The sequence below is a fragment of the Trichechus manatus genome, unplaced genomic scaffold (assembly GCF_000243295.1).
Source record: "Trichechus manatus latirostris isolate Lorelei unplaced genomic scaffold, TriManLat1.0 scaffold00027, whole genome shotgun sequence".
Lineage (NCBI taxonomy): Eukaryota > Metazoa > Chordata > Mammalia > Sirenia > Trichechidae > Trichechus > Trichechus manatus.
Window position 1 is genome coordinate 2,920,272 of NW_004443963.1, and position 18,246 is coordinate 2,938,517.

General features: G+C 35.8%; 1 protein-coding gene across 9 annotated transcripts in view; it reads left to right on the forward strand.

Annotated features, from left to right (window-relative positions):
- The window catches only part of PARPBP (PARP1 binding protein), a 125,397-nt gene that overhangs the window by 92,648 nt on the left and 14,503 nt on the right, over positions 1-18,246 (forward strand). For 2 of the 9 annotated variants that reach the window (XM_004373762.2, XM_023728969.1), the window contains 2 exons: positions 11,618-11,753; positions 12,235-13,830. In XM_004373762.2, the coding sequence (XP_004373819.1) occupies positions 11,618-11,753; positions 12,235-12,575 (477 nt within the window). In that variant the 3' untranslated portion in view covers positions 12,576-13,830. Of the gene's footprint in view, positions 1-11,617; positions 11,754-12,234; positions 13,831-13,899; positions 14,037-18,246 lie in introns of those variants that run through there. The other 7 variants (XR_002823640.1, XM_023728970.1, XR_002823641.1 and 4 more) reach the window with 5 other exon arrangements.

Consider the following 18,246-nt stretch of genomic DNA (forward strand, 5'->3'; position numbering starts at 1 on the left):
CTTAATTTCTGTTTATCTGGAAATGACCTAATTTCACCATCATATTTGAATGAGAGTTTTGCAGGATATATTATTCTTGGCTGGCAGTTTTTCTCTTTGAAGGTTTTATATTTGTCATCCCATTGTCTTCTTTCGTGCATGGTTTCTGCCGAATAATCTGAGCTTAGTCTTATTGTTTCTCCTCTGTATGTGACTTTTTGTTTTTCTCGATCTGCTCTCAGGATTCTTTGTCTTTGGTTTTATCGAGTGTGATTATGATATGCCTTAGTTATTTTCTTTTGGGTTCTATCCTATATGGGGTTTGTTGAGCTTCTTGGATGGTCAGCTTTTCATCTTTCATGATATTGAGGAAGTTTTCTGTCAGCAGTTCTTCAATGATCCTCTCTGTGTTTCCTGTTTTCTCTCCCTGTTCTGGAACTCCGATCACTTGCAGATATTTGCTTTTGATTGTATCCCTCATAATTCTCAGGGTTTCTTCATTTTTCTTCATTCTTTTTTTGATTTTTCCTCCAACAGAGTTGTATCCTAGTGTTTGTCTTCAATTTCACTGATCCTGTCTTCCATTGTTTCAAACCTGCTCCTCAGCCCTTCTGTGACACTGTCCATTTCTGAAATCTTGTAGTTTATGTTTTGGATTTCTAATTGTTGTTTTTGTATGATTTCTAGTTGTCAGTTTATTTTAGCATTTTGTTCCTGTATTATTTTCTTGAATACTTCCATTTTTTTGGTCTGTACTTTCCATGAATTTTTCTGCCTTTTCCATGAATTTGTCTACTTTTTCCTCATTTTTATCTGCTTTTTGCTTCAACTCTTGGATAATTCTGAATATTAGAGATTTGAATTCCCTATTAGTTAGGTCTAGTGCCTTTTCTTCTACTGGAAGGTCATCTGGTGTTTTATTTTGCATGCCTACTGGAACCATCCTGTCCTGTTGTTATAAATGTTTGGTATTGTCTGCTGTCTTCAGGGCATTCAGTGGTTATTTTCCTCCTTTGTTAATTGTGGATTTGTTTGTTATGACCTGCTTTTTTGTTTTGTTTATATCTGAGCAGGCGGGCTGTGCGTTCTTTGTTGTGTGCTGATCTGTGGGCATGATACTTTTCACCTCCTTCTCCAATGGGCAGGGTCAGTCACTGAGGTATGGTACAGCAGGGCAGATCCAGCTGAAGGGGAGTTGCTGGGATGGGTTGTTTGTAGCACGTACCAGGACTGACAAGGTGGACTGGGAATCAGTGTAGGGCAGGTTCCAGTATGCCGTGCTGGTGCTGCTTGGGAGTGTGATGTTCAGCACACCCTGCAGGTAGGTAGGAAGGAGGGAGTAGATTTTGATGTGTGAATCTAAGATGGGTATGGGAAAGAGGAGAGAGAGGAGAGAGGAGCAGGAGCCAAAAACATACACACAAACTAAAAAGAGTGCTAAGGGAGCTTGCTGTTGGAGTGGAGAGATGAGAGAGTGAGAAATGGGGAAAAACAAAAATGAAAAAAAAGAGAAAGGGTAAAAGAAAAAAATGAATAAATCAAGAAACTGGAAATGAAGAAAGACAAAAAGGGAATAAGAGAGGAAAATAAAACAAAGAAACAAAACAAAACAAACAAAAAAATAAACAAGAAAAAAGAAATGCTCTCACGGATGTCCCTGTGCATCTGCGCAGAGTAAGGGAGTAGCTTCCAAGATGCACAGTACTGCCCGGCTAGAAGGGGCTCCCAAGCAGAGAAAAGAAAAAGAAAACAAACAAACAAATCAAAACAGAACAAATCAGAGCAAACAAATAAAAAAGCCCCGGGGGTCCCACCAGCGTGGCGGCACCGGCTGGGAAGCAGTTTCACAGTCAAGCAGTGTTTTTCAGCCTTTCAGGAAGAAGCAAAGATGGCGCATGGAGCCAGGTATTTGAGAGAATGGAGGGGGAGGTGGTGAGAGGTAAGGAAGAAATCTAGAGAAGTTGAAAAATGTGACACCAGCATCCAACAGAAGGCACTCAGGGAGCCGGCCAGTGTGGGCAGGTGGAATCCAAGTGACACCGGGCTGAAGCTGTTTCTTCCCGGCCAAGGGACTGTGGCCGCAGGAGGCAGAGGAGGCTAAGTGGGGGTGAAGAAGAGTGGAGGGTGGGAAAGTATATATTGCTGGTTACCACTTGTTCTGTCTCCTGCTGGAAGCTCTGTGAAGCTGCTTTCTCGTACCGCCTGTTCGCTGATCTCTGATAGGAGTCCAAGATGATGGATCTGTGCTGCGGTAGCTAATAGGGGACCTCTGCATGTATCACTCCTCGCTCTTTGTTCTCCATTGGTTTCTTATTCCATTTGGTGCTTGGCTGAGTTCTTTATCTCTTCATTTGATGCTTAGGGTTTCAGGATTGATGTGTGACTCTGTTTGACTTAGTTTTTCTGATCTTTGCTGTGGAGGGATGACATGGTGCTTCTGACTATAGAGCCATATTGCCTGGAAGTCTCATTCAACAAAATTTTTATGTAAAATTTGTAATAATTACCCTTAAATTAAGAGATGATTATTTACCATGATGCAACTAAAAAGAGAACTCTAATGTATATGCTCTTTGTTTTCCCATTTGGAAATATAGCCTTAATGAGCAGTGGTTTTAATTATCACCTATTTCATCTACATACCTCAAACCCATTTAGCTTTTTTATTAATGAGCCTTAGCTTTCTGTTTGCTGTTAGTAGTTGTTAGTGATTAATGTCTGTGGAATACATCTTTGAGTTTTATAAAATTTTTATGTGAATAAAATTTGTCAATTCTTGTATTAATATAAGTACTTGTATTCCCAGAACAAGGAGCCCTGGTGACACAATAGCTAAGCACTTGGCTGCTAACCAAAAGGTCAACGGTTTGAACCCACCAGTGGCTCTGGGAGAAAAGACCTGGCGATCTGCTCCCATAAAGATTACAGCTTAGGAAACCCTACGGGGCAATTCTGCTCTGTCCTATAGGGTTGCTGTGAGTCAGAATCAACCTGATGGTACACAGCAAAAACAGTTCAAGAACAAGTTCCTTTTTAAAAACATATGTCCTTTGGACTTGCAGTAGAAACAGAAATGTATTGTGTGTGAGTTCTCTAATTTTTCCCTGCTATGATATTGACAAACTTTGTAATATTTTGATTTAAAGATCATTGGAATATTTTGTTAGAACTAGGTAAATAAAAAATAAAAAAATCTATCTGTAGGATGAGATGATGTTTGTTTAGAAATTGTGAAGGGTCAACTAACTATTGTAAAATATATGGACACATTTGGAAAGTAGAAATCATCTAATCTGATCTCATTTGTAGATGAGGAAATCAAAATCCTGAGACAGTACCTTATCCAAGATTTTATAACTACCTTGAGATATTTATGCCAGGGTGCAAAACCATGGTTAAATACCAATGAGACTATAATTACATTGTTTCCATTACTTAACAGTGGAGCTGGCTTAGTCTACATAGCTCTGAAGCAAAACGGCAATAGAGAACAGAAGGAATTGGTGTTTATGGTTATATTTTACAGTACAGTTCTCTTTAAAAAAGCAAGTGTGAAAATAACTAGTTTATCCTGGTATTCAACTGACCCAAGAAAATAGCCAGGTAGAGTACTTGTTGGAAATCCAAAAAATGTTGCTAGTATTTACTGCCAAAGTAACCATGGAAAAATTGGCTAGCAGCTTATTACTGTTACTTTTTTACCTTTTGGTATACAGTTATTTTCTTTAGCCATGGAAAGAATGTATGATTTACACTTGAAATATTGTTTTGGGAAGAGCATTGTGAAAGTAGAAAATAATAGAGAACTTAGAATTTTAGTGTGCAGATGATGCTTACTTGCGAAATATCCATGTTATTACTGTATGGGGCAAATTAACTTTTCTTAGATTTTGGTTTCCTCATTTCTAAATATAAATTGAGTCCCCCTGATTACAAAATCCCATGAAACCACTTTGGAAACTGTTCATTAACATACGCATGTAAAGCCCTCAAGTTTTATTTCCTACTGTAGCTTATTAGGAAACTTGTCTATGATAAATAAATGCCCCTGTGAAGGAATTCTGAAGATTCTTCCTAAACCTTCGTGGTTTGGTAAGAACGTTTAGAGAATTTTTCCCCTGTACTCTTACCCCTAATTTACAAGCACTTTGTATGCTATCTCAAGTATCCTTATACTTTTTCATTAAAAGGTTTTTCAAGAAGATATTTGCCTCCTTACATTCTTGTAATACAATAAACTTCAAAAGTTGTGGCCAAGGAAAGAAACTGGAGATTTCAGAGTGAAGAGGCACAACATGACTTAGCTCCTAACCTAGTCCTAGTCCCCAGATACTATATTAGTGAATTGACAAAATTTTGAGAATTATCTCCAATATTTCCAAAACTAGAAGCTAATTTAATGTATGTTCTTACTTTGTGTTTAGTTTTTCTCTTGCCTGTCAGAGAAATAGTAGAAGTGACAACTGCATAGTAATGTGGATAAAATGTGGAAAAGGAACCCTGGGGTTTACGCTCTGACAGAAGTGAAGGCTTATAGTGCCACATACTGAATTGGGGAAATTATCCAAATGGTCCCCTCTCATTTGAATGAAATTAAGTCCCAAACTAGATGGAGTGAACCCTCTAATAGTACACATAATACATAATAAACTTTTAGGAGATGAGTATAGAACCCAGAAAATTTTTCAGACTGCAGATCTCCTCAGCTGAACTCTGCTCCTACCTCTACCATTCCTTAGGCTACAGAAAGTGAGGGATAACAGAGAATATGCAGCCTTCAAAATGTAACTCTGAGGAGAAAATAAAATGTTCTTAAATAAGGAGGGAACTGAATCAAGAAGTTACTCATAGACCTGGAGACTTCTGTTTCTAACTAGAATATAGTAGGTCATGGCAGAACACCATTTCTGCTGCAGTAACAAAATAATAAAAGGCAGATAAATTGGGGGAAAATGTTATTTTAAAATATAGAATAGTTATGGAAGCAAAGCAGCCAGAAAAACTAAAAATCTGGAGAGGGCAATGTCCTTTGCAGGTGTGCAGTCTATTATTAGCCGTTTTTTGCCAATTTGAGTGTGAGCTGAGAATTGCTGTTGGCTCATACAGGAACTCTACTGAGGGAAAGAGAAACCAGCAAAACTTTTGAGTGTTTTGAGGAGCTGGCAACAGTTTGGAAACTTCAGTTTCAGAATGCACAGTTATTTTTATCCTAGGGCATATTTGCTGAAATCAAGCTGTGTGGGGAGGCTAGGGAGCCTCGATACAGTAGACTAAAAGTGCATATGATTTTGTGGTATTTAGAAGACAAGGTTCTCTTGAGGAGTGGGACCTGCCTCAGCAACGTGGTTGGTCTCCTCCTCAAAATAGTTGCTACATTTGTGAATAATTATGAGATACAAATATGTGAGAAAAGAGAGGTAAAGTGGGAGGCCAAAGAGCAAAGGCACACTGAATCCCCCTTCTTCCCCCACATGGACTTTCAGGGCAGAGGCTACAGAGATCTACAGGCTCACTTGAAAGCCAGGGAGGTACATACCTGAGGAAGAGGTACATGCCTAGAAGTCAAATGTGGGTTGTGAAAACTGCAGCCCAGTCCTGATCCAACTGTGTCCTGATTACATTGATGTTATCAGCCTTTCACTGTTTGCCTAACAGAGAAAAGGGGAACACTTGGTGGAAGATATCATCTGGAGTCCCTACATTTCCTTTATGCACAATGTTCAACATGAAAGAAAATATGCTAGATGTGAAAAGATGCCGGAAGATTTGTCTTGTCCGTAAGGGAAGCAGACTCACAAATGATCCAGATATTGAAATTAGCTGACAAGGAGTTAATTTTTTGTTTTGTTTTTTTGATAACATGTTAAAGAAATTAGAGGAAAAGATGAATAAAATAGATGAATGATTGGGAAATTCAAAAAGATAATTGAAATCCATTAAAAAAAAACCAAATAGATATTTGAGAACTATAAAAACATTATCTAAAATCAAGAACTCATTGGATGGGTTTAACAGCAGACTGGACGTAGCGTTAGGTAGGACACACAGACTTGAAGACAGGCCATTAGAAAAATCTCCAAACTGAATAAAGTTGAGACTAAAGAATAGAAAAGCAAAAGAGAAAAACAGCACGTGGAAAAAAAGTCTATTATATAGCTAATTGGAGTTCCAGGTAGAATGGAGAGAATAGGTAGAAATAGTATTTGAAGAGATAATGATTGTGATTTTTTCCAAAGCTTAATTGCTCCTTTTGCATCAGGTTCTCAGAGAGTAGTTAGAAGACATGGGGAATAGATGCAAGGTTTTGTTTACTAATATGAAATTGCATGTGTGTTCGCATTGTATGGACCTAGGATACCAAAAAATGTTCTACAGTCCTTTGAGAATCCATCTGCCACACATGAATATGCCACAGGACAGATTATAAAGCTCTGTCCTAGAGCAGTGCTGTTCAGTAGACCTTTCTGTGGGGATGGAAATGTTCTGTGCTTGTACTGTCCAATGCTGTAGGCTCTTACCACATTTGGCTATTGAGCACCTTAAATGTGGCTACTGCACTGAGGAACTGAATTTTTAAATTTTACTTTATTAGCCACATGTGGCTGGTGTCTCACATATTAAAGAGTATAGTTCTAGAGGATTAAAAATATATACAATGCAACAAATGTTGTTGTGGTGCCATCGAGTCCATTCCAACTCATAGCGACCCTATGTACAATAGAACAAAACAGTGCCTGGTCCTTCATCTTTGGCATTAGCGGTTGGTGTGTAAATTTGAATAATAGTCCTATGAACTGTTCTTCCTTGTAGGCATATGGATATTATGCTATCATTGACAGCATTGTACTTCAGGATAGGTCTTGAAGTGTTCTTTTTTACAAAAATGCAATACCGTTCCTCTTAAATTTGTCATTCCTGGCATAGTAGACCATATGATTGTCTGATTCAAAATGGCCAATACAAGTCCATTTCAGCTCACTAATGCCTAGGATATTGATCTTCAAGTGCTCCATTTCATTTTTGATAACTTCCAGTTTTCCTGGATTCATACTTTGTACATTCCATGTTCTGATCATTAATGGATGTTTGCAGCTGTTTCTTCTCATTTTGAGTCTTGCCACGTCAACAAATGAAGGTCCTGAAAGCTTTACTCCATGCATGTTATTAAGGTTGACTACTTTGAGGAGACAGCTCTTGAATACCTACTAAATATCAAGTATTATACTAGACATTTTACATCTCTCAGCCCAGTTAATTCTTGCTCAACTCTAAAAGGCCTCATTTTCCAGACCACTCAGCTAACAAGTAACAGAGTAAGGGTTCTTATTTGGGTGTCAGACATCAAAGCTTATGCTTCCTCCTAAGAGTAAATAAAGGCATAGTAATTATAATTAGGAGTCATAAAAAAAAGATAATGCTGCTACTTAGGTTGAAAATATTATGTTCCTACTAGTTAGCAAAGTAAATGGAATTTCACTGATAAAGAAATGGGTCAGTTGATATATTTACAAATTCATTTGCCTGTAAGGGTAGCAAATCTGTTTTTTTTGAAAATGTCAAAATGAAAAGATAAATTTAGAGTATTTATTTTAATTGCATATTTAATACGTGTCATGGTTTGAATTATGTCGCCCCAAAAATGTGTGTATCAGTTTGGCTGGGCCAAGATTCCCAGAATTGTGTGGTTGTCCTCCATTTTGTGATTGTAATTTTATGTTAAAGAGAATTAGGGCAGGATTGTATAACACCCTTACTAAGGTCACATCCCTTATCCAATGTAAAGGGAGTTTCCCTGGAGTGTGGCCTGCACCACCTTTTATCTTACAAGAAATAAAAGGAAAGGGAAGCAAGCAGAGAATGGGGGACCTCATACCACCAAGAAAGCAGTGCTGGGAGCAGAGTGCTTCCTTTGGACCTGGGGTCCCTGCGTGCAGCAGCTCCTAGTCCGGGAAAGATTGATGAGCAGGCCGACAGAGAGAGAAAGCCTTCCCTTGGAGCTGACACCCTGAATTTGGACTTTTAGCCTACTTTACTGTGAGGAAATAAATTTCTCTTTGTTAAAGCCATCCGCTTGTGGTGTTTCTGTTATAGCAGCACTAGATGACTAAGACAATAGGTATATTAAAAATATTTCCTTGTTCAAAGTTGATATATTTACTGGTATAATGAGGGCTTAGAACTTTCACTTTCTTATGAATATACATAACTCTAATAATGTCTGTAACTTTTCAGTATTTTGACTCATTTGCCTTAATTTAACTGGAGTCAGGCTTTCCTATGTGAAGTACTATTTTCATCAAACTGGGAACCTACTAATAATTTCAATTTAAAAAGAGTTTGTGGCAAAAGGACTTTTCCAATTCTTGGCAAGTTTGAAGTTCATTGCAATTTTACTGTGAATAGAAATCTTTACAAAGGGGGGAAGTCACTCTACAAAGGAAAAATTTCAATCTGTTCTTTCATTGACTTGAACTTAAAATTTTAACAGTCATGTATGAATCTGGACATTATTCTTAGTTGTTTAGTACTTCAAAGGCACTTTCAAGAGGAATTGTTTTGCTTATTTGTGATTCCAAATCAAATACACAGAGATTTGGAAGATTTGAAACAGGAAGTAATCTCAATTCTGTGTAGCCATTAATCTTGTGCAGAAAATTCAACTTTTATGAACGAAGGGAAAGCAGTCTCTCTTAAGCTATGAATACAAACCAGTGTAGCTTGCATCGTTTTAATAACTAAAATGAAGAAGCTATTGTAAGTTCATTCTTTTTTTGAGCTGCGTTCCGAGAAATCCTCTTGGAGTTGGACTTGTCCTAGGCGATCTGATTTAACAGATCTCTTACTACAGGAATTCCCTATTCATACATGTACATTACTTCAATAATAACTTGTATCTGCATAGTACTTTAGAGTTTATATAGCCCTTTCATATTTTTTACTTCATTTAATCCTAACAACTCTGTGAGGTAAATAGTATTCCCATTTGTGTGTGGGTAAGTGAGAAGTTCAGTGGTTTGCCCAAGGCCATTTAGTTAATAGGTGGTTGGGCCAGTAGTAGGAACCAGGTTTTTTGACTGCAAATCTGATGCTTTTCCTACCACATCATGTCTTTCTGTACTGCTTTCTTAGCTGGACATCACACTGTTGGCTCCAATCAAGTTCATGACCGCTTAAAACCTCTAGGTCTTTTTCATATGTTGTTTTTAAGTCAAGTTCTCCTCATCCTGTGCATCTCTAATTGATATTTTTGAACTTACATACAGGGCTTTGTTATTTTGTTTTCATCTTATTATTTTCTACTTAGGGTTCTAGCCTTTTGAGATCTTATCAGTCTTGATTCTGTTACCCAATTTACTTGTTATTCCTTCCAGCTGTATGCCTATAGCAAATTTTTAAAAGCAGAATGTCTTTGTGATTGTAGAAGCCATCCTAGTAATCTTTTGTAGCATACTGTGTACCTATCACGTAATTGGAACTTAATAAGTGGTAATTGATGAAAAAAGATTTTTTGTACAGGGCTGAGGAAAGAAAACCTATACGTGATCTTTTATAAAAGATAAAATCCTCAATATAATTACTCTCTGTTATTTATTTTGAATATAATTATTCCAAGGTCACTATAGAACTATTGTGGTTCTTATGTTTTGATATGCTTTTAAATAATATTTTCATGGTAAATAAAGTGGTTAACTATCTTTTACATCTGAACTTATTCTCAGTATTTCAAGAATCCATTGCTTTGTAACTCTAGTTTTCTGAAATTGGCTTAGGGTTACTCTTGTTGTTGTTAGGTGCCATTGAGTCGGTTCTGACCATAGTGACCCTGTGTACAATAGAACGAAACACTGCCCAGTCCTGCACCATCCTCACAATCGTTGTTATGCTTGAGCCCATCGTTGCGGCCACCGTGTCGTCCCATCTCATTGAAGGTCTTCCTCTTTCTTGCTGACCCTCTTCTTTACCAAGCATGATGTCCTTCTCCAGGGACTGATCCCTCCTGATAACACGTCCAGAGTATGTGAGACGTAGTCTCGCCATCCTTGCCTGTAAGGAGCATTCTGGTGGTACTTCTTCCAAGACAGATTTGTTTGTTCTTTTGGCAGTCCATGGTATATTCAGTATTCTTCACCATCACCATATTTCAGAGGCACCAATTCTTCAGTCTTCATTTTTCATTGCTCAGGTTACTAGGGTTACTAGGGCTCTAGAAATTCTTTATAGGGGAACATGAAGAGAGGAAATCTAGTTGAAAGGAGGGCTATGGGACTTAATTTGTGACTGCATTTACATAGCAAACAGGTTTTTACTTAGACTGTATGTTAAAAATTAATAAAAATAACGCCACTTTCTGAAGAAATTTTTATTCATACCAAACTTGAGATGGAGAAAACATTAGTTGTCTTACTAAAGAATGTAGTTATTGTATTTTTATTTAGAGTGTTTTATGGGTGGTGCTGATGAAGATTTTCAGGCAGCAGGGGGGTGGTGGCTAAAGCCTCTTCATGTCACCCATAGGTGCCATCACTATCTGTGTTCTAAGGGAGTGATTCTAACCAGCCACTTAGCATCTACTTCCCTACAAAGTCTTGCTATCCTCTTTATAACTCTTTATAAGCAATAACTCTGATGAAATGAAGGAAGCTTTGTGTAAAAAGATAATGCCAGTGATTAGTCATGGTTTTGCAGATGAAAATAAACCTCTATGGATAATGCTATTGTAGTAATGATGTGATGTAATATAATGTAGAGTTTATTTCATTAATCAAACTTTATTTTAATTAATTAATAAAGTCTGGAAAGGGCTACTTAAAACTTTCAGTTATATTTTAGGGCATCTCTTGGTGGAAGCTGTGTAATAGGAGTTGAGTTCATGGAGCTTCATGGAGGTATTGGGTTGTAAGGAGCCCTGGTAGTGCAATGGTTAAGTGGTTAGCTTGTGCTAACTGAAAGGCTGGTATTTGGAACCTGCTACCTGCTCCATGGACTCCCATAAAGATTACAGCCTAGAAAACCCTGTGGGGCAGTTCTACTCTGTCACATAGGGTAGCTGTGAGTTGGAATCTACTTGACAGCAAACACCACCACACAATATCACCATTTTGTATTATCTCTTAGTTTATGTCTTTGCTGGTTTTCTATTTTTGTTTCTTATGCCCTCTCATTTCTCTTTTTTGTCTTAATGTTTCTCCTTTCCTCCATTTCTCTAATTTTTCAATTGCATATGCTGCTTTTTTTCCCAAAGAGTTGTGCTGTATGTAATTCTTAGGAGGAAGAACTTATATTTTTGTATGAATGTGTATATTATATATATTATTAGTTCACTTACAGTAAAACTCACTTTCCAAAGCAACCAAGACATAGGCCTCTGAAGATACCAAAATTAAGCTTTTTATAACTGTCACAGTAAGGTGTCAAAAATATACATACAGCTAATACTAATAAAAAGAACCAAAATGTTATCTGTAGCAGTTAATAAATTTGCTTGCTATGAAACATCAAGCCTTAAAATTACCAATGAATAACAGAATTTTTAAGGGAATTTTTTATACCTTGATTGCTATAGAGTGTATATCTATTTAGATGAAAAAGTAATCAAAATAAAGAATAAATTGCATATTTTCTTTCTTTCTGTTACCAGGTAAAGCAAACCTTAATTAGATCCCAGTTTGCTTGTACTTATAAAGATGAGTGCATGATAAGCAAGAATAAATGGAATAATGTTAATTCAGTGTTGAAGCCTCTGTGTGTTCTTCGCATGGAAAATGATCCTTCTGGTAATTGACCTTATTTGAGCATTTAAACAATAGTTTAATTCTAGTCTACTAATTGGTTTTAACTTAACTAAAACTAGATTTTGTTCGTAAAGTACTATGAGATGTAAAGGTTTATATTTTTGTAGATCTGAGTTTATTTAAAAAGCTAAATTTAAGTGCAGATTTATGGAAAGGGTAGGACACAGTTTGATTTAACTAAATGTATTTAAGAAATAATTTTTAGCTTTTGTGTACGGATTAAATGTCATGCATTCAAACACAGCAAATAATTTTTGGTGGGGTGAGAGGTGATATGGTAAAATCAAAAGTAATGTGATATAATGTAGCTCCATTTGTTAGTCATATAATTTATAGCATTCTTTTATTGTAAATCATAAATTTTGACTGTTCTTTAGCTGTTTTTAAAGTTTATTATAAAATTTTCATGAGTAATAATATTAAATATTATATAATTCTCTCCCCTTTTCATCTTGCATAACAGAAGGTGTAAACTCATCTGTTGGAACACCAGCAGCTGGAACAAGTTCTGGAAATGTCCATTTGGACAGAAGTAAAAATAAAAAAATTTCAAAAAAATCAGGTAGTCAGACAGGAAATGAGAACTCAAAAAGGAAACAGGTGGATTTGGATGGTGAAAATGTTCTCTGTGATAATGGAAATGAACTACTACAACAGAAAAATACTAAGATACCTAAGATTTCAAAAGATTCACAGAATAAATTGGATGGCAAACTAACTCGAATAGGAAAAGGCAACAAGTGTACTGCCAGGGAAAAATTGATTACTGGCCAGACAAAGTTAACTCAGTTTTTTAGACTATGAATTTGTCTTTTATATGCTTAGATTTATATATATATAAAACCAAAGGCATGCACTTGATTTTTAAAAGATCAAGGTGTAAATTACCCTGATGTTTTATTATTTTGATCTGGAGTGTATTTAAGGTTAGTATGTTAAACATTGTTCAAAAATACTAGTAAGTCATAATCATGCAGAATTTTCAAAGTTTAATGCACAGAAAAAGCATAATATTTACATTACTGATGTATCATAATAATTTCTTTTAAAACACATTAAAATAGTACATAGTAACAGAATAGTTACAGTAATATTAAGGGCTTTTTCCTTAACTGGCAATTAAATGATTTTGTCTTCCTCTGAAAAGATGATGTGGACCAACAAGTATCAGACTTGCCAACAAGGTCGGTAGACTCTTCCCAGCATACACCTGAGCACTGAAGGAAAAAAAAAAAGTTTAAATTGTTTAAAGCACTATTATTATTGCAAAAAATTTATTAGAAATAAAAGGTTGGACCTAGTAGAGCTAATTCTGAGTAAATGAAAATGAAAAAACTAATTAAATGATTTTTTACCCCACATTTTTCTGGGGGTTTACTTTATATTGACTGTAATTGAACCATGGTCTTATTTGATTCTGTTATGATTGAATCCAACTTCAGTTCCACCCAGAGTTTTATTTTATGGGATTAAGATGTAAGAATTGAATTTTAAAAGACTACTCACTGTCAAAATCTCTCCTTCCTATAGGAAATTTAGCTGAGTTTTCTTCATCCCCAATTTCTCTCTTTTCCTGTGTTGATTCAGTATTCTGAACTCCATTCTCAGCTGGAAAAGCTACAGATCCTTTTAGTGCAAGATAAGGTTTTATAGCCAGATTCAGTGGGAGACCATTATTTAAGAAATTATGTTTGGAGCCTGCATTCTGTAAAGAAAAGGTTGATTTATGTTTTAGCTGTTCCATTGGGAATGGAACTGTAATACAATTGTAAAATATTCTTATTGTATCAATTCAAAGATGCTCTGTTTTTGATTCTTTTAAAAAACCTTAGATACAAGTTTATTAAGGGAAAAAAAACTTTTGCATAAGAGATATTCTCCAAGATGGAAAAACCACCTGGAATGTATAAAATTTCATCAGTTGTTCTAATGCACATTATATGACTATTTGCACATACTTCTGTTTATACAAATACAATTATCCATTTTACTTTTCAAAGGATTTGTAAAAATTATTTAAATTCCCATTGAAATAAAGAACAAGTCACATTGCCACTTACGTTTGAATTTCTGTTTTCCTCTTCATTCATGAAACTACTCTCATCGCTTTTATACTGTTCCATGAAAGGAGCAGCAACTGATATTTCTGCAGGATCTTCCTTCTGGAAGGCTTTCTCCAACCTAAATGTATTAAATACCGTACCATCTTCTAAATTTCTTATGGACTTTGCTGAAAGTAAAATACCTTGGGAAAACAAAGAAAAGGTTAGTATTAATGTGTAGGATGAGAGACTCATTTTAACCATTCTTAGTTTGATGTTTGCATAGAGTCACAAATGTATAAAATGAAGAAAAATTTCTCAGTCAACCTGCTTCATAAATGAGTCCCACCTTTATATATTTTTTAGTTTGAATAGAAAGCACTTCAAAGTCTTACACTTCCCTCATTTTAGAAGTGACTCATCAGATATAGATTAACCTTTTGTAAGGCTGCTAATACCTACATTGTTTTGGTTTTAGTGGCATATTGTTTATTCTCGAATATGAATTTCTCAGAATCTGATTAAGATCATTGTTAGAATGCTTTCTGTTGAGTAGATTAGAGCCTCTTGAAAATGGTTGTTATTAAGAAAGACCACAGGACATCAGGCTCTCTATATACTCTTATTGTTTCCTTCTGTATATTTTCGGATTAAGTAAGATATTAAAACAAAATTATTTCACTAAAGGACGATAAGGATAAAAGTTTTATTTACCTTTAATCCTGATTAACTTGAAATAATCTTCAAAAAGGATTTTTCTTTCATCAATGCTTGATATAGTCTTTGGTGATTAAAGTACATATGCCTAACAGTTTGAAAAACAGTCATTCATGCTGTGTGTAAAACTGAATTGTCAGATATAGATATTCTATCTCTGCACTTAAAAACGATAATACTGACATTTATTAACAACTAATGAATAACAAATCTGTGAAAACAATATTTTTTTCATAGATTATCTTTTTGGATGATGAGAGTATGTTGTATGATTTTTAACTAAACATTTAAGAGTTAATTCCTAATTTTGACCCCAGTGAATAAAAGAGTATACATTTGTACATGTTTTTTAATACATAAGTACAAGATTTTCTCTAGGGTATATTTCTAATATATTTCTAATGGAAATTCTGGAAGGAGAAAATGGAATGGGGAAGAGGCAATATTCTAAGGGGTCATGGAGTGTGTTGCATGTTTTCCAAAATAGTAGTAACCAGTTTATGCTCCTACCAGTAGGGTATGAGAGTTCCCATTGCTCCATATCCTAGCCAACACCTGAGTATTTATTTTCCTTTTAATTTGTATTTCCTGTCATGAGTTGGGGGTTGATTCCACGGCATCTAACAACAACAATTACCAAAGAGGTTGAGTGTTTTTCCATATGTTTATGAGCCATTTATCTTTCCTCTTGTGTAAAGTACCTTATTATTATTAGTCTTTGTCTATTTTTCTATTGTAGTGTTTGTCATTTTTGTATGATTCATGAGAGCTCTTTAGATATTCTGGATATTAATTTTTTATCAGTTATATGTGTTGCCTTTGATGACCAGTTTTCTTTTTCTGAAGTACATACTTTAGATGCTAACTTAGTTACAAACTCAGGTTTAAACTTTTTTTAAATATCATTGTTTTACCATTGTTCTTGAAAAATAGTTTCAGTGAATATACAGTTACTTAGATGACCATTATTTTCTCTCAGCACTTTATTAGTATTTCAGTGTCTTCTGGTTTTCGTTGTTATTGCTGAGAATTCAGCTGTCAGTTTTAATCATGGTTCTTTGTAGGTAATCTGTATTCTATCTGACTGCTTTTAAAATCTCTGTCTTTGATGTTCTGTAGTTTCACATGATGAATCTGGGTACGAATTTCTTTTAGTTTCTGCTGGCTTAGATTCTTGAATCTGAGGATTGGTGTTTCTCATGAATTTTGGAAAATTATTAGCTATTATCTCTTAGAATATTGCCTCTTCCCCATTCCATTTTATCCTTCCAGAATTCCCATTACGTATATATTAGGCTTGTTCACTCCATCTTCCATATCTCTTAACCACGCTTTCCTATTTTCTATCTCTTTCTGTTCCCGTGCTGCATTTTAAACAAATTTTTTATTTCACTAGTGCACTTTCATTTACATATAATCTGCTGGTTAACCTGTCTATTGAGTTTTTAAATTTTATTTATTATATTTTTTATTTCTAAAGGTTATAGTTGGTTCCTTTTCAGTTTTGATTTTCTATTTTTTTTTTTCTGCAGCACATTTGCAATTTCTTCTTTAATTGTTTTAGATCTATTAAACATTTAGTTTATATCTGATTTTTCCAATGTCGGCTGTCTTTGATTCTGTAGTTTGCTGTTTCTGCTGATTCTAGTTCATAATGTTTTCTTCATGTGTTTAGTAAATTTTAATTTTTTGCATATGTTCTTAGAACTGTATCCAAAGGAATTCTTGGAATTCTCATGTTTTGCCTTCCTTCAGAGAGGATTTGTGTTTGCTTCTGCCAGACACCTGGGGGCACTATAAATCCAATGGCCCTTTAAACTGAATTTCTGCTTGGGACAGAGTTTATCATTAGGAATTCCCAGGATGATGTATTTTCTTTTTTACCCTACTCTTCCCAGAGTCATTCCTGAGACAGGCAAGTTTCTCTCTACTAGCTGAGTTTTTTCTAGTTCCCAGCTCTATGTGGGAGTTTCTGATCTGACCTTTGATTTTACCAGGGTCCTAAGCTTTGCCTTCTGTCCCAGCACACAAAGGTCATTAAAACCAGGCTCTAGGCCACCACGAGTTCATAGAAGCTGTCAGAGCAAATGCTGGCTCTAGTCCCTTTTAACCCCTGTGGAATATTGTACTTTCTCATTTCTGGCCTCCTTTGGTTTCCCTTACTTTACTGCCAGCTCAGCCACGAACACACAAAGGATGTTTTCATCTAGCATTTTCAGGTGTTTTTTACTGAGAGGAGTTCTCTGCGCAGTAGTCTGCTGTATTGCTGGAAATGGAAGTCTCAGTCTATTTTTTAATGGATAATTCTTTCTGCCAGGGAATTTGAACCATTTGAATAAAATTTGTATGTATTGCATATTAAATTATTTCCTTTTAAAAACTACCTGGTTATAGGACTGTATTGCAAATTGTTTAAATCTCTGATTTCTTTTTAATTGTGGTAAAAATATGCTTAACAAAACACACACCATCTCAACAATTTCCTCATGTATAAAAATCTCTGATTTCTTTAAGAATATTTTATCAGAGGTAGGGGGCAGTTAGGAGCTGATTCTCTTGGGGGCTATTTAACTCTTATTAGGCAAGTGCTTTCTGAGAGTGTATTTATAAACAAAGACTCTAAAATCCTCTAACTTCTTTGATTCTCGAGGCTCCTTACCTTTTTAATGTTGTTAGTTGCACCCTGATTTGCTTCTCGGGGTTTGAATCTGCCTTACAGCTGCCTGTTTAATCTACAAAAGTCCTTGTTAGCGGTAACCTCTTTTCTTAGCTGCTGTTCTCGAAATATAATAAATATTAATAATTATGTATTTGTTTAAATTTCCACTGGATGAATTGGTTTGGCTGATGTTCACCCTAAATCAGGACCAACTCCAGACCATTTTGATGGTTTAGAAAAGTTAGTTAATGTTTTCCTCTTATTTTGCTTCAGCTGTCTTAAGCCTCTGAACATTATGAGGTTTTCTCATAACCTTTTAATTATGAAGACTATTTCCAGTTTTTTTAAATGATAACTTTAAAAAAAAAAATTGGTTACTCTGATGTGCAATAGAGCATAGTAGATTTCTTTTTCATTGACGCTGAAAATTCAGTGTCCCCAAGTGGTAGGAAGGATCTTTGAAGAAAAATGATTGCCAGATGGGCTTCGGTGGTTCAGAAATCTTGGAAAGGCAATTTTTTTTTTTTTTATTGTTGTGGTTAAATGAAGTTTATATTTCAAGTTAGTCTTCCGAACAAAATTTTATACATACATTGTTATGTGACCCTAATTGCTCACCCCATTCTGAGACAGCACACTCCTCCTTTCTGCCCCTGATTCCCCGTGACTATTCAACCAGCTCCTAACCCTCTCTGCCTTCCCCTCTCACCTCTGGACAGAAGCTGCCCCTTTGGTCTCTTGTATCTACTTGACTAGGAGGCAAAGTATCACTTTATGTCCCACAGTCCAATCCAATCCCTGTCTGAAGAGTTGGCCTCGGAAATTGTTGTAGTTTTGGGCTGATAGAGAGTCCAGGGGCCGTGCTTTCTGGGGTACCTCCAGTCTCAGTCAGACCATTAAGTCTGGTCTCCTTAACAGAATTTGTGTTCTGCAACCCATCCTTCTGCTGCACCATCAAGGACTCTCTGTTGTGTTCCCTGTCGGGATGTTCATTGGTGGTAGCCGGGCACCATCTAGTTCTTCTGGTCTCAGGCTGATGAAGTCTCTGGTTTATGTG